The sequence below is a fragment of the Choloepus didactylus genome, chromosome 6 (genome assembly GCF_015220235.1).
Source record: "Choloepus didactylus isolate mChoDid1 chromosome 6, mChoDid1.pri, whole genome shotgun sequence".
Taxonomy (NCBI): Eukaryota; Metazoa; Chordata; class Mammalia; order Pilosa; family Megalonychidae; genus Choloepus; species Choloepus didactylus.
This window is the reverse complement of record NC_051312.1, coordinates 145,078,259-145,095,379: the sequence shown is the minus strand read 5'-3', so window position 1 is coordinate 145,095,379 and position 17,121 is coordinate 145,078,259. Positions and strand designations below refer to the sequence as shown.

General features: G+C 50.6%; 1 protein-coding gene across 3 annotated transcripts in view; it reads right to left on the bottom strand.

Annotated features, from left to right (window-relative positions):
* Positions 1–17,121, bottom strand: part of PKNOX2 (PBX/knotted 1 homeobox 2) — a 275,626-nt gene that overhangs the window by 71,409 nt on the left and 187,096 nt on the right. For all 3 annotated transcript variants that reach the window (XM_037841879.1, XM_037841880.1, XM_037841881.1), the window contains one exon: positions 15,718–15,826. In XM_037841879.1, the coding sequence (XP_037697807.1) occupies positions 15,718–15,804 (87 nt within the window). In that variant the 5' untranslated portion in view covers positions 15,805–15,826. The remainder of the gene's footprint in view (positions 1–15,717; positions 15,827–17,121) is intronic.

Sequence of the window (17,121 nt, the reverse complement as noted above, 5' to 3'; positions counted from 1 at the left end):
CTGTGGTCTGAGCTGCAGTAGGATTATCACAAGGGCCCCCCGATTCCAACCTGGAGGTGATGCTACACTTGGGTGCCTCCCTCCTGTGCGACCAGGGGAAGGGGTGACAGAGCACCAAGCGCAGGGGTTCCTGCAGTCACTCCTGGGACTGCCAACCCTTCAGGACAGGTGGGAGGTGTCAAATTTGCTCAGTGACTTCCCTCCCTAGACTGGATGAGTGGGGTGAAGAGTCTTGGTTAAACGACAGGTGCAGTGGGTCTCCACAGAAGTTGTGGACTCAGGATTGGAAAGACAGCCTGGGTGGTCACCCCTGGGCAATCATCAGCTCAGGTTGTTGGGCAAGAGCTTCTTCACCCCCCAGAGGTAAGGGGAGTGGGTGGGAGTTAATAATGTTTCTCTTTCTCTCCCCATGACACAGGCTTTTGCTAGAGCCACCAACCAGACCAGCGGTTTGTCAGCATTTGAATCGAGGTGACCAGCTGAGTCTCCACATCATCCCAGCCAACCTGTCAACATGGTGGATGACACCAGCCTACTGTATGTATGACCTAGTGTTGCTTGGAGCCACTCTACAGACAAGTATAGTAGACTCCACTGGACATGGGGGATGTCTTTCAAAGCCCAAGGGATCCCCATAGGGAGTAGTCCAAACTTGGAGGAGAACTTCTCCCTCTGTGTTAGAACAATGAATGGCACCGGGCCCCATCTGGGAGAGGTTCCAATAGACTACTGTAACCAAATAGTGTGGTTTGATTCATTGGGACTACTCCAATGTGAGGTGGACAGTGCAGCAGTCACTACCCTCCAAAACCTCAGAGTGCTGGGCGTTCCGATGGTGCACATGCTATGCTAGGAGAAAAGTTGCTTTTACGTAAATGACTAGACACGTTGTAAGTAACATAGAGGACATAAGAATTGCAGTCCAAGACCTCCATAAGATTGGAGATACCCAGCCCTTTGACCTCATCAGCTGGTTTGAGCTGGGCAATGGGTGGGGGAGCTGGTTGCCATCCCTTTTTGAAGCAGACCTGAGCACTGTGCTGGGGGTGAGCCTATCAGCTGACCTTCTCAAATGTTGCCTAGAGATTTTAGAAAGATGCTGCACACAGATGACCTCTATCAGAGCTGTGTGCCATGCCCGGAACATGCAGCTCACTGTCTGAAATGGACGAGGGGCAACTCAAGATATTTAGTTTGTCTACTGGAGTCCCAGAAAATGTTGGTGGGGGGCATTCCTAGCACAGCCTGCTGCCTTTCCCTGGGACCCACAACACAGCCTGTGTTCAGGACCAGGTGTGTCAGCCTGGCAGGGGGAAGGGCGGGGTGCACAATCCCCTAGTGGATAAGGGGATGACGAGGACCTTCCTTCCCCTTTTTGGTGAGCGTGTTTACCACATCCAGCTCACACCCATATATCGGTCCCTGGCAGGGAAGATGTGGGGTTCCGCCACTGTGGCAGCCCATGAACACAAGACAGGGGTGCTGTGCATGGAACCCCTTCCTGCCTTGGCTACAGATTGAGACGCACTGGCTATGGGTCTCACTAGTGAAGCTGACCTTGCTCTGTCCCTTCTCAATGTGAGTAAAACACCTGTCCCAGAGCCTGCGTGAGTCGCACCTTTGCTGGCGACCCTGACACCTGTATTGGAGTGGGGTGGACATCTCTTTAGGTGTCTCCTTCTGATGGACAACTTTGAAGAGTATAAGAAGAAGTAGCTCAATCAGTTCTCCTGTGGATAGAGGTTTATTTCTTCTGTTTAATGCAAGCCAGAGGTAATGGTTCTGATGGCTCTGACTGATGACTGAGCAGTCCTCCAAATTTGGTTTACAGGGCAACCCGAAGATAAGTAGGTTTCAGTGGACAGTGGACTGATTTCTGTTCCTGGTCATAACAAAGATTTAGGGCGGTGGTCTTTAGACTATGTTATGTGATTTTGAAGGTGCCCCTGGGTCTGCAATTTTGTGCCAACCAGAACAACTTCTTTCATGCTATATTTTGGAATTTCTGTACAAGATTTCATTTAAAGTAATGGTTCAATGTCTTACAAATTCTTGAAAACCATCATTACAGAATTTAATGTTTTTCCATTATAGTTTCTTTAGTCAAATGGATCCCTAGAAGTGTGAATGGTGACCTGCCTCCACTGTTCTCTTAAGTCAATGTGGACATGGCACCAGGTTGGCACTTACCATGCTGTGTTGTGAGGCTCGATGTACTCGACTGTCTCCTGCACTAAGGCAAGGATCTTGTCTCGTTCACACCTTTATCCCCAGCACTCAACTGGCACACAGCAGACGCTTAATTAAAATATTTGTTAAGAAAATGGAATGAGTTAATAAATGAGTGAATATGCTTTTAAAGAATCATATTTTACAGCTGGAAATTTCATCATATGCTCCAAGTCCCTGCTTTCTGGAAGAAAAAGAATTGTTACTTCCATGAATCCATGCACTTCATCACTGGTACAGATATCTCCAAGATATTTGCACATCTCATTCTCTTACTTCATTTAGAACACTGCTCAGATGCCACCTCTTCAAAGTAAAATAGAACAACTCTGCCTCTTGCTACCCCTTTACACTGTTTTATTTGTCCTCATATTCCTTACCATGATGAGATACTACATATCCATTTTCTTACTTATTTTCTCTCCACTCCCAACTAAAAGTTAAGCTCAAGGAGGGCGTGTTTATACTTGTATCCTGGGGTCCAGGAGAGTCTGACACTAGTAGGTGCCCAATAAATATTTGTTGGATTAATGAATGGCAGATGGTGAATGAGAGTGAGACTATAAAAGAAACATATCTGCTCTACTGTACTGTAGCCGCATCACTTTTGTTATAAGAAACATCCTTGTCACTCACTGTTGGCTGAACTGGAAGAACTTTCTAAAACCCTGTGCCTCAGAGGCTGGGCACAGCACCAAGGTGTCCTGAAGCCAGCCGACAATCGCTTGAGTCCTAACTGCACCCTTTATTAACCTCTGAACTTGGGCAACTCTCTTAACTTTCCTACACTCCTATTTGCTTATTGATAAGCAAACTGCTGACATTTTAGGATTAACAAGTACTAAAGTGGTGCTATAAGGAAGAAAATACTGTTCTCATTTTCAAAATAGAGAAAGAAGGTGGATTCAGAAAAACTAAATACTGGTGAGTTTCACACTGCTCTGGGCCAGATTCATTCCGTCACTAACACAGCTGACCGTTTCGTCAAATACTTTTCAAGTCCCTGCCATGTACCAGGAACTGTGCCGGGCAGTGAGATCATAAGGGTGAGTGGTTGCTATAATGGAGCTCAATCTCTGGATTGGACCAAGGAAATGTGGTAGTCATGGTGTAAATGACCCCACCAAGATGTCCCTCCTGATATGCTGTGGATGACATGGGGAAGTGTGGCCTGGTGGATTAGTAACTACACTCATGGAATGATGATTCTAGGACAGATGTCAGCTTGAGGGAGAGTTCTAGGAGAGTACCGCGTATTTTCTCCTTATTCCTCTTACTTAACAGTGATTTAGAGACAATGTGAAGAAATGCTCAACAAATCTATGGATGACATGACATTGGGATCCAAAAGATCTTTACAGATTTTTGCAACAGGCAGAGTCTAAAAAGATTAATTTTATTAATTTTCATCTTATAAGTTGAAATTTGAACTTGGGTCAAAATAACCAAAAATATAAGTGCAGAACAGTGGAGACATGGCTTAGCCACAGTGTTTTAGTTAACAGCAAGCTCAATAGGTCAAAAGAGTAATGTGTCTGCCAAAAACTAAAACTAAAACCCAAACACCAAAACCTAAGCAAATGCATCTGAGGATGCATCAATAGAAGCATTAATTGTAAAATGAGGAGGCTTTTACCCATCCTACTCTGATTAAATAAGCGCAGGAAAGGACACTCAGAGACAAGTTGACCAGGAAGGTGAAGAGATCCTACACTATGTTGTCTGAGGGATATTCGCCAGAACTAAGAATGTATAAGCAAGATGTGGGGGACATGAGAGTCTCCTTGAATTTCTGAAAGAGGGATTAGATTAGATAATCTGTCCTGTGTTCCCCAAAAGGTTAAACTACAAACAACACATTGAATCTATAACAGGGAGACAAATTTGAGATCAACTCAAGTCATAACTTGCCAAGCCACAGAGCTGTCCAAGGATGGAGCGGACAACCCAGGAGGTGGTGAATTTCCTACCTCTGCAGAGGTCAGGCAGTGACTGATCAGTTGGGGCCCTGGGCTGGACCAGGTGACATCTGAAGTCCCTTCCCACAGAGACAGGCTCAGACGGCACGAGGGGTTAACAATGACAAGCCACCTCACGGGGTTGGGGTGAAGCTCAGATTCCATGATGTATAGTCTGTAAAAGTGCTTTGAAAACTCTGAAGTTCCTTACAGGTGGAGTCACAGTTGTTATTATACTGGAGATTTCTGGAATGTACTTCTTTCAAAAAGAAGCCCATTTTAGGGTGAGATCTAGGGAAGGCTGGTATGCTCTACTTTGACCTCTAAGGGAGGGTTTCTTGGTGTCCTTGAAGGAAGCCACCAGGAGTTTCCCTTAGGATATTCTCCAAGGATTGAGTGGGATTCAGGGAGAGGGGTGTTCTTTTTCCTCTTACCTCCTCTTGCTAGTCAGGACTTTGGGGATTCAGGTGTGTGTATGTAGCGAGAGGAAAGCATAGCATAAAACAGTAAACCACCAGGTCACCTGCCAGCACCCCAGGAGGCCCCAGCTGAGAGGCTGTTACTCAGCTGGGAGAAGGAGGAGATGGAGGGAGACAGAGCAGAATTGGTTAAAGGATGGTGACTCAATTTTTTATATATGCCAACTGGCAAACTCTGCATTTCCTCCAGGTTTGGGGAATGCAAGTTTATCTCCAGAAAGGTTTCTTTTTCTAACCAGAGATCTCCATTTCCCAACAACTGGAGCTCAAAGGGAGACGGATGGCATCTGTCAACAGGGCCACGGGTATTAGGGGTTGGGGGTCACTGGAGGTATGTTTTTGGGGGTGGGGGGAGGTTATTGGGCAGCTCAGCCTAAAGAGTAGGGGGTGGGGAGCTGGGTGGACCAGGACAAGGCCATTAAGTGGCCTGCTAGGAGCCTTGTTTGGGCTTGTGAAAGTCAAGTGTTAAATTTTGCAAGGGATTTGCAAGCTGGTTGCCATCCCCTTGGCCAGTTTGAAACTGGCCATGATGGGGACATTCACACCATAGGAACTGGCAAGTGCTGCAGATAAGTTCCCTCTCCCCCCTCCAACCCTGAGAGCTGGTTGTTAAACAAGCACCAGCACACTGCTGATCTCAGGGTTTCTCCCGGACCTCCTTCCTCCTGCTCCCCTTAGTCTGGAATATGAAGAGGCTAGCTTTGCATGCTTGGTATGTTCACAATGGGTCCCAGAGCCAGCCTTTCCCAACTCTGAGCTTCCCTCCAAGGAGATCTCAGAGAACTCTGGAGAAGCCTGGGCATGACATCAGCACAGGCACGGAGGGTTGTCCCTCTTCAATATGGAGAAACTGAGGAACAGAAGGAAGGGAGGCAAGGTTGAATGGTGTCTTAGGAGCTGTCTAGGAGAGCTGAGAAGCCCCAGAGAGCGGAGGAGTGGGGTCTGAGGCTCTAGGTTTGAGGTTCCTCTGCCACTTCTTAGCCACGGGCTTTGGGCTAAAACTTCTTTGACCCTTTGTTTCCTTATCTGTAAAATGCAGGGGATAATACCTGCTCCACAGGTTGTGAGGATTCTTCAAGAGAACAAGGTCATGGCTAGTGAATGGGAAAGAGGGGCAGGGGGCCTGGGTAGGCCTGCCCGCTGTGACTGTGATGCTGTACCCCAAGCTCAAGCAGGGGTCTATGGGTCCCATCTCTTCTTACCTGAGAGGTTTGTCCTTGGGGAAAAGGACCCCAGGGTCACCACCTCCATGCCCTGCTCTCCCCTAGATGCTATAGCCACTGGACTTCCTTCTGTCATTTAGCTGGAGCTTGGAGCTGATGGGCCTCAGCCCAGAGTCTTTGTTTATGACACCTCAAGATGAAGCCCCCAGCCCACCCCAATCCTAAAACAGAGTGGGAAGAACTGAGGGTTGTAAGATGTGTGGGTAAGAATGCAAAATCAAGAGGGGCTGGGAGATGCAGCTGCTGTGACCATCTGGTCTTACTATTATGCAAGCAGGTAAAGCTCCGTGATGTGATTTAAGAAGTCTGGGAAGTGCATCTTACCCACCACTTCACCAGCCCTCACTGATACCTGAAACGCATCACCACTCCCCAAACCTGCACCTCTTTCGGGGATAAACCATAGTAAGGAAAGAGCAGCACATTACATTCAAACGAGCTAATAAAATATTTCTCTGGGCTTTCATGTTTAACATAATCCCAGGCAGCAGGTTAGTTTTTCACCACTATTTTACAGATGAGAAAATGGTAGCCCATAGAGGTGAAGAAATTGCTAGAGATCACAGTCAGTTTGTGCAAAGGATGGGACAAGAACCAAGGGCTTTCCGAGTCCACGTTCAAATTTTCATCAACTAAATTACACTGTGTGAATTGGTGTATTTCATTACTTTACTTGGAAGAGGTGAAGAGGAAGATTTTTTTCCTGAATACAAAAGGGAGCAGCAGATGTTATGCCAAGCCCCAAACAACAGTATTCCCGAAAACCCTAAATAAAACCCAGGGCTCTATCTAAGACTCCATAAAAGTTTTACTTCTTAAGTTTATTTTTCAGAAACTTAAAACCTCCAGATTGTTCCTATGCCAGATAAGCCCTGAACTTAAAGGTCCCAGTCTCTCCAAGAACATCAACCAGTTGCATTCCCCTACCCCATAAAGTCAACACCCCTTTTCAACATGAAGAAGTTAGAATGGTCATTGCCCAAATATCCCTGAAGACTGAGAAAATGATCAAATGAGAGAGGGGAGTTGTAACTGAGAAGTTAGGATTTAACAAATGATTATGACTACTGAATCATTCATAGGTATTTCTTTTAAGTTTCTAGTGTACTGGAACAGCCAGAAGGAAATATTGGAAATTATAGACCTGTAACTCACATTATACTTTGAAATTTGTTCTATAACTACTTGTTAAACTGTATTTTGAAATTTATCACTTTTCTGCATATATGTTATATTTCACAATAAAAAATGTTTTTAACAAAACACAAAAAAACCCTTACCAGTAATAAAAAAAGTTTATCAGATTAATAAAAGGGGTATGGGGGTGGCGGCAGGGGAAGGAGGAGGGGAGTCCGGTTGCAGCCTCACTTCCTGACCCCATCTAGTTCCCCCCACCCTCACTGCTGTCCCTAGCTTCTCCCTAATCCCTCAACAAAACCCTCACATATGAGTCAAGCCAACTCCCCAAACATCAATTGAGCCAAAAACCCAAGTGGAACCCAAGTAGAAAGGCGCGAACAGTTTACTAATCAAAGAAAAGTAGCTCTCTTGCTGTGCTAACTTCCCTCAGAGGCTACGGAATTGCTTACAGACGTAAAGCCTGAGACACCCAACGGGGCTTCAAGCCTTTGGGGTGCCTGGGACCCAAATGCCATCAGCCACAGCCTTCTGCCAGCTTCCACTCAGCGTTCTGCAGAACGGGGGACGGCACCGGAGGTAGTTTGCCTGCGAAGGAGCAGCAGCGATGGCATCAGATAGAACTAGCTTGGAATCCCGCCTTTGCCACTGGCTGCTAGGTCACCATGGACATGTAACTTTGCCCTTTTGGGTTTTGGTTTCCTCCTCTGTCAAGTAGAAATGACACTTCTCACTTCCCCCGTCATTGGAAGGACTCGGCAGACACAGGCAGAGGGTTGGCCCTGGCTCTGAACTTGCATGGCCCTCGTCACAGCTGCCTGCCTCCTTCCCTTTCTCCTCCACTGGACCATACGAGCCTCGCGGGCAGGGGCCGTGTCACCGTTGCAACTCCAGTGTCTGAAACAGAGAGTATCCTGTTGAAGGAAGGGATGGACTAATGGACTGGCATGATCCCATCCGATGAGGCCTTTTCGACTGCAGATTTGCCTTCTGGGTCTGGAATGCCTCAGGCCACACCGGAGTATGCCACAGACCCTGACCACATAATCCTTGGCAGCAGCAGGCTTCCAGCCCAGAGCTGGCCATCACGGGACACAGCGTGCTGCATGGAGACAAGCCTCTCCTTTGGATTTGACTCTCTCTTCTGGAGCTCTCTGATCCAGGGTCCTCATTTCTAAAGCCTAAGGCACAGGGTGCTTAGAATTAAACGGGGCTGTCTATGCAAAGTACTCAGTGCTGAGCTCGATTGTCTGTGGTGGTTAATATAATCCACATGCATTTGTTTCTGTTATGGGGCTGCCCTGGGGGTCCTGCTGGTATCATGGACCCCGCCCCCATGGAAGGAACTTTCTAGCATGGCTTAGCATGGGCTAAGGTGCAGGGAGAGGAGGCTGTGGTGCTATGGGTGGAGATGTCACCAATCACCCATTGAGTCACCATCAGCAAGGAACTCAGGCTCTCTGAGTCTCAGTTTCCCCATTAGGTAAAAATGGAGCTAATAACACCTCCTCCAGGGCTATACACGTGAAGGTGCACTGCATACCATGAAAGCTCAGTAAATCTTGGTTTCTAAGCATGTTTCATGTAAGGTACCACATTCAGTGCTTCCCCTTGCTGGTCTTCACCTCTGAATCCTAACCTCACCCTCTTCTGACCATCCTCCTCCAAGAGGCTCCAGGCCTCACACGCCCAGCCCTCCTCCCCACACAGCCTTACTTTTTGTGACTACTGCCCCCACATACCTCCCACAGTGTCCCTTTCTGCAAACCCTGGACGATCCAAGCCTGAAAGCCCCTCCGCACTGACTCAGCAGACAGTCCTCCTAAGTCTCCCCTGGCAAGAGAAGAGGGAGCTGACCACCCCCAGCGCCTGCTCCCCCGGGCTTGGGGTCTGGAGACCATTGGGGACTGCGCCAGGCCTCTTGGGGGAGCAGGCACTGTCTCAAGTGCCAAGGCAGCCGGGCCTGGTCTTGGTCTCCTGGCAACTGGGAGGGAGTCTGAGGACCTGGGAGTTTGGCCTGAACAGGAGGGAGGCAGTGGGGCCATGGCCAAAGTCCTGCCCGCTGACCCCACCTCATCTCCCATATGGCACCCACTCTGCTTCCCTGCACTCTGGGCATGCCTGCTGCTTAGAGATGCCTGAACATGCCCCATGGTTTACGTAATTCTGCTCCCCCGGCCCCCTTGGCCAAAAGCACCCACTTTCCCCCTCTCCCTGCTTCCCTGGAAACCTGGAGCTGGAGCTGAGGTGCTGGTGTCACTGCTCCCCCATTCTCCACCTCTCTCTTGGGGCCTTACCCCAGGTAGAATGGACCCTTCCTCATCTGCCCAGGCATCTGAACATCACATCTGTGATGCGCTTTGGGGACCGTGAGCTGACTGGGAGCCCCTTGCTTCAGCCTGGTCCCAGCCCCTGACATTGCGCCTGGCTCGTGGTGGGCTCCCAGCGTGCAATTTAAGTGACTGAATGACCAAATGAGTGAATGCATTCAACGGTTAGGGGACTCAAAAAGGGGTGGCAGCAAAGAGGGCTCCTGAAAATGTCACCCCCACCAGCCAGTCGGCCCAGGGAGATGAAGGGCTGGGGACAAACCAGGTCAGCCTGACTTAGCTCCAAGAGCCTCCCAGGGCTGACCAGACAAAGCTAGCCACAGAAAAGTCCCTTAGTGTTGTAAAATGGGGGGGTTAAATTAATGGATTAATTTTAAAAGGGTTTGTAGGCAGTGGCTTAAGAAACGTGGCTTGTAAAATGTTCATTGGCCCTGCCTGCATTTCCTGGGGTGTTACAGACGTGTTAAAAGAGTAAATCAAAGAGCCATTAAAGTTCAGTCCAATCTTGGCTGCTGGAGATGTGCAGAAGATAGAAGGAAAAAGTGACGTCAGGGCATGGGTGAAAAGTCAAGAAACGCTGCCCTGCTTTTCACATGCACACTCTCGTTTGGGCCTCATGACAATTCTGTGAAGTTGTCATGGCTGACATTTGTCCCATTTCACAGGCACAGAAACTGAGGCCCAAAATAGACCGTAAGCTCCGTTAGAGCAGGAAACATGCCAACTTTGTACCCTCGATATTTATCGCATGGACGAGTGAATGAAAGAAAATAGTACTGAAATTGCTTACCTACATTTGTATTATTTATTAGCAATGGAGATGGGACAAGGCCTGGGATTCCAGAATTTCTACTACTTTGGGCCATCCCATGTTTCCTCCTCCAGATCACGGAACTCCAAGGACAACAGAAGCATCCTCCGGCCCTCCCTCGCCCACCCCCACTCCTGGTTGGCCACACACAGATACTAGATCTCCACAAAGTTCACACATATGAGGCAGAGCAAGCAGCTATGTTCCTCGAGCCACTGCCTGGCTTTGCTCTCCTGCTGCCCAATTGATTTTTGGCTTTGTATCCTTGGACACTTAACAGTGCTTGTGCCTGTTTAGGGCACTCATCCTGGCTGCTTGGAGGCAGGGGTCAGACAATATAATCTCTATGTTTTGGGTACATATCAGAATCAAGGTGATGAGGCCATCCAATAAGAAGCTCAGATGAGGCCAATAGAGTATTTCTTCACAAGCTTAAAAGTCATTTTACTAGCCACCATCTGCCAAATGGGAGCCTAACGTCCTCACGGTCAGACCTGAAGGTTGTTTTTGTCTTTTGCACAAGGAAGAGTCCAGATCTTGAGGCAGTTGGTTGGGGATACAGCCAGTCTAGAGACATGGGTGGTCCACGCAGGGCAAGGAGGGAGGTCGCTGTGCACAAAGAGAAGAAAGGCCCAGCAGAAAATGAGAACAAGAAAGAGAAGAGCTGGTTTTGATGAGCCAATACCAGAGAAGGTGGGTCCCCCGCATGGTCCCTGGGGTGCTGCCCCCAGGGGCACAGGGAACTGTCAATCACAGCCACAGCAAAGGCTTAGGGGAGCTGTCAAAGCTGCTGAATTAACTCCATGGCTGCAAAGCAAATGTGTTTCACAGGCAGCTGAGCAAAGGGCCCTGCAAGGCAGGGGGCTCCAGCCCTTAAAGAGATGAGAGGGATAGAAAGCGAGTGTGAAAACATCTGAACCCGCCTCTGCCCCATTACAGCTGCCTGGCCTGGATGGAGCCATTCACAGCCAGGGGCCCCAGCCACCCCCTTCTGCCTCCAGTTAATGAAACCAGCCTGGGGATCCTAATGACTGATCAAAGCCCACCCAGCTCCCCCAAGACATCTGCCCCCTTGGCCCCACCTGGGATGGGGGCGGTACCAAGATAGGAGGGAAAGAGGCATTCAGAGGGGCAAGGGGGCCTGGCCCAGCTCCCCCAAAGTGACTGGCCCATCCTTCGCCTTCCTCTTGCAGGGTAGGGGAAATAACATTGTCTTACCCCAGGCCCCCAAGCACAGTCTGCTGGGGCCCCTGGCACCCTTCCCCTCACTCTGAGAGTTTCGGGGTTTGGTTGGAGTGGGCTCTCAAGCAAATGCCTGACTTCCTTCTGAAGCAAGCTCACCATGCTGGTCTTGAAGTAAGAGCTCTGCTTTGCCCATCTTGCTTCCTCTGTTCAATAATGAACTGTGTCCTTGCAAGTCACCAAAACCCTCCTGACACCAGCCACCCTCAAGTACTGCCACAGAAGCACCTACCCACCTACACAGAGCTACGCTATTACCCGAGAGTCCGCCTTCACAGGGGGCTGTGTCCGGCAGGGCAGACGGGGACGTGCCAGGATTTCTGTTTTCTCGTCAAATCCTCGCAAAGCTTGACCTGCTCTGGACACAAAGACAGAGGACTCCCAGACACTGAATAGATACACAGACCAGATAAAAAATTTGTCTTGCCAATAAACCCAGGGCAAGGATATCTGTGGAACAGTAGGTCTGGGCCTGCTGTCTGAGGGTGCGAGGGGAAGGGGGTGCTGTGGAAGGGGGTTTTCTGTTTGGGAAAGGTGAGATTGGGGAAGTTGTCACCTTCACCAATCAGTCAGGATGGTTTCCTGGAGTCGCTGCTGGAGCCACAGAAGGGAGACCTTTGCTTGGTGGGTGACGGTGCGAACAGAGCACTACAAATCAAATGTCATCGCCATGAGTGACATTTCAGAGGTGAGGAGAGAGTGTGCGGATGTGCGGCTCCAAGGAGAGAGAGGGTGGTTGTGTTACCAAGAAAACTCTAGGAGACTAGAGTGACACTTCCTGGGGCTCTAAGAATGCGGGGGAAGAGGGGAGCAGGAGTAGAGAATAGACCTTTATTATATCCATGGGAGGTGCTGGGTAAGAAACCTGTCACCTGAGATCCCAGGTGACAGACGGATGCAGGCTGTGGCAGAGAGGTGCAAAGATGGAAGGGAAGTGGTGTAGGAGTTAACCCAATCCGTCGATCTGAGGAAACACACACCTCGTGCACATCCAGGTTTCCCCAGAGACAATTTTTTTCCATGCAACAATCATTACAGTACTCCATATTCCCTGGAGACTTGTCCCTACCCCTTTGGGGGCAGAAAGTGGAGGTCTGGGACAAGGACCCAGCTCTGGCATTGAGGTTCTGCAGTTGGACAGTAGAGGGCGCTGCTACCCTGGCAGGAAAGAATCGAACAGGACGCCCCAGAAGGAGGAAGTAGGACGGAGGATGGGTTCCAGTGGGTTGTTGCTTTTGCGCTTTCTAAAGTTACAGTCAGTTTTCGACACACAAAAAATGCACAGGGACATCCTTTACAAGCCGTCATGGAGTATCCGCAGGATGGACCGAAAAGGGACTGAGAGGCTAGAAGCTGCCTGGCTGTCGTACCATTTTGCAGGCATTCCAGCTCCATAGTCCCCTAACCACTAATACTTCTCCACTAAAATGGGAAGAAAAAAAAGACTCCCTCATTTTTAATAACTTTATTCCCCAAACTTCAAAAAAATGAAATTGCCGAGTTAAGGACTTCTCTTGAAAAAAAATTTTTTTTTCTAATTTATTATAAAGAAGGTCCAGGGCTTGGGAATTTTTTTAAAGCAGATTCCTAATTTTCCGACATGACATTCTCCTGTGCATTTGAACAGATTATGTTCAGTATTGCTAGCCTTTAGCACAGCAGGAACCTTATTAAAACGATTGCATGGGTCTCCGAGGGAGGGCTCTGCTCCTCGCCTCCGTTTTCATTTTGGGCACCTCACAGCAGGGACTGTCCATTTCCTGCCTGTGGAAGAAACTGGGTTTCTAGGAGGTGATACAGAAGTGTGCTCGGCTGTCCTGATCTTGAGAAAACAAGTCATACAGAGTCCAAAAGCAATGAGATTCGACCCAAAGGAATGAAAAAGGAAAGGGATTCAAGTCCCTGTAGCCTCCTTTAGGAAATGATTCCCCCATGCATCTAACCCGCTCCTGGCAGGCTCTGCTTTCCTGGAGACATTGTGTGTCAGGGAGCTGCTGGTTCTCTGAGGAAACAAAGCAGAGCTGTCCCTGAGAAGCTGGGGTCAGCCTCTTGAAAGAATAAAGGGGACAAAACTCGACTGGCCAAGCACTCAGAAGAGTCATCCTTACAAGGGAGCCGCTCCTGAAAGTCCCAAAGAGTGGGAAGAAGGATACCTGAAAGCCCAGGCCATCTGGCCTCTAAGTCCAGCCCCTTCCACCACGGGTCAGAAGCCTTTGTCTGATGACCTCGCCCACCTCCTCCAGCCCACCCACTCCAGCCCCACCCCTAAGCCGCACCCCTTTGTCACCCCCACCCTGATCAGTTTCCTCATCTCAGGGAAGACCTATGACGATTGATTGGCCAGTGGCAAATGTGAATGTTTCCAGCAAGTGCAGTCCCAATGGGTCCTCACAGGAGAGCTTTGGGACAGTCCCTGAATCCAGCTCCTGTGCTGAGGCTCTCAGGGGGCGAACAGATAGAGCAGCTCAGTGGTGGCTTCTGGGGGGTAGGGGTGGGGGTTCTGAACACCATAGGGCTGCAACACCCCATCACCTCCCCTTGGCAGCTGGGATTCGTTAATCCAGCTGTACACTGAGAATCAAATCAGGTTCCTCTGCCTAAGTACTTCAGCATTCTTGGGGAGCACAGTCTCGCTGCAGCTCTCCAGCCAATCCCCACCAAACCCAAACTTCTCCCAGCTGTCCAGACAGGCAAAACAGGGGGTGGGAATGGGGGAAGGAAGCAGCAGCTGCCAGCTATACCAATCCAGGGTGTTCTGACCTCTTGGCCCTACCCTAATCTATCCCTGAGCCTGAAGAGGACAAAACTTGAGGTCTGGGGGGCTGGGGCCTCTGCACCCACCACCTGCTAAACACAGGAAGTTTCCCCATCTCTCTTCCCCATCCCAATTGTGGAGCTTGGAGAACCACATCCAGTTACAACAGAAGGGGAGCTAAAGTTCCTGCTTCTTAATCAATGCCCTGGCAGAAGGGGTGGGGCTAGAGGCTCCCCACACTGGCTGAGCAGATGAGGGAATAGATCTGCTTCCACAGAAGAAGGACAGACTCTTGGTGCCCCCAACGGTCCCTAGTTTTGCCTCTCTTTTTTCCATGACTCCTTCTGTCCTTCCTATCTGGAATCTGGGACTACAGAAGAAGGGCTCTCACACAGATCCCTGCCTACGAGGCGAGGGTGTGGAGAACCGAGGAGGGAGCATGCAGCAGATATGCAGGGGCAGCAGTGAGGACAAAGGGACATGTGCTCCAAGATCAGCGAGTGACGATGCTTTTGTCCCTTCAGCTGGCCTGTATGCCGGGCGCTCGGTAAACCGGCCCTGCACCACCTGGTGATTCCCAGGACCGGGGGGGGGGGGGGGGGGGGGGGGGCACAGGAGTGTGTAGAGTGTGTAGAGCAGCCCTGTGCCGGCTGGGCTGGGGGTATAAGGGGCAGAGGACCCTCAGGAGAGCAAAACTCCTCCCTCCCAATCTGCATCCTGACTATCCTTTTCAGGATGCAGAGCTTCCCTGTGTTTGAAATGCTAACGAGTGAGGGACAAAAGACAGGGAGGAGGATGGCCTGGCACACAGTAGTTGCTTACTGCATAAATGTTAAATGAATGAATGGTCTAGCCAGATGCACGTCACATTACAGATGCTCAATAAATAACTGTGGAATTAATATTGACTTGAGAGACCAGGGCAGAGAAAACTAGAGTGTGGGAAGGTAAAGGTCAGGGAATGGAGCTTTCTGTGGAAGTGCAGCCACATCACTCGAAGTCTCAGAAGAACCAAGTTGGGGTGGAGGGCTCCTGGGGGCAGGGGCCAAAGACAAGAAATGATGGGTCTCAAGGACTACAGGGTTCCAACCCACAGAACTGGGCCAGGCTTCCTTCCAGAACATGGAGGGGAGACCACAAGAAAGCAGCGAGAAGTTACAAGCGGGGTCGGAGTCTCAGAAGAACTTGGGGGGCTGCTGTGACTGAGATGAGGGATGGAAATGGGAGAGGGGCTGGAGAGCTCAGAGAACTAGCCCTGGCTGTTTCTGGTGCATTTGTGTGAGGTTTGTTCTGACTCTGAAGCAGGGTGGGGGTGGAGGACAGGACCACGTGCTTAGGCCATAGTCCAGAGGCTGGCGGCAGAACCAGCCATGCCGGGTCTGAACTCAGGGTTTCATCAGATGCAATGCCTTCCTTCAGGTGTCCAACAGGCTTCATGCAGACAGACAGGGGTAGCACCCGGAGGGGACTAGGATGCGCCCCGCCCCTCCGTCTGCCCCCCGGCGGGGCTTCTCGGGGCCACCCCCTGCGAGGCGGCGCCGTGGCACACTCACCTGCGGGCTGTCCTGGTAGGGCGGGGGCGGGGCATTCTGCGTGGCCATCATCGTCAGAGCTGGGGCTGGGGAGGCATGTTGCATCATGGGATTGATTCACATCGAGGATCTGTGGGCAGGAGAGAGGGGGCCGCACCGTTAGTACCGCCAAGTGCAGGGGGGCCCGGGGACCCACCGGCTCCACATGTTCCCAGGCCGGGTCCCCGGGACTGAGTGGATGGTCAGGGGATGCTAAAGGGGAATAAATGAGAGCTCAAGGGAGAGGTTTGGATGGGGAGGGGCTTGCTGTGCTATTTGGAGTTGAAAGAAGCAATATTCAAATCATATGTAAAGCAACCCGTGCACCTGCAGCAAAGTTTTGTCCAGCATCTGTGCTGGTCTGGTGTTTGGGGGGGCGGTGCAGGTGAGATGGGGAGAAAGCTGGATGGCTTGGCTGGTGGCAGTACGGGGGGCGGGGTGTGACGGTCATTTGGACACCCCTTCTACGAGGATGCATTTTATCTCAGCCTTCGCAGGCTTTCCGCAGCAGCCACCAGCCCTCAGAGGACAGGAAGTCTTCCCTCGCTGAATGCTCCAGTTCCCACCTGCCTGGCCCCAGGGTCTCCAAGCCTCAGGTCAGCCCCTCTCAGGTGTGCTCACCACACCCCCTAGTGGTGGAAATGGGTGTGGGGCGCCGGTCCCCTCTCGGGGCCGGAGGGTGGAGCGAGGAGCCCAAGAGTGGCCACTTGTTAGTCTTCCAGGAAGGAAAAGGGGTAGGGAACCATCAGAAAGCCAGAGACTGAACTCCGTTCTACCTTCTCGGCTCTTCTAGGAGTGTGCTTGGGCTACGGGTGTATGGGAGCTTCTGCATGTTCTGTTACGGAAGTCTTTCCTTAGCCTTGATCGACTATAGAGTCAAAGGGTCCAACTCCTTCTGACAAAGGAGGACATGGAGGCCAAGTGGGGGTGATGTGTAAAGCTGCTGGTGGAGCCCAATTCCAGGCTCGCCCCACTGTACCGTGCACCCCCTACCCCCATCACCAGCCAGCAAGCTGCCCCCATGGGGCCTCACAGTCTCTGCCTGAACCAGACCCTGGCACTGTAAGTGGAGACAGCATGGCAGTGCCAACCAAGGAAACAGAATGCCTGGAGAGCTGCTTAGCTCCAGTAGATGCCCTGAAATATTTAGATCTGGAAACCACAGGCAAGTTGCCTGCTGCAGGCCCGTCCATCTGTGGGGTTCGGGGACTCCTGAGAACCTCCATGGGGTGCAGAACCTGTCCTTCTTCTAGGGGTAGGGTAGTGATGAGACAGAAATCTTCTCTGTGAGCACAGCTCTCAGACCCTCTCCTCATCTTTCTCAGGGCACTCCGCCACTCTATCCTCTTCCAGCCTGATGCCCTTCCCAGCCCCAGCCACCAGGGT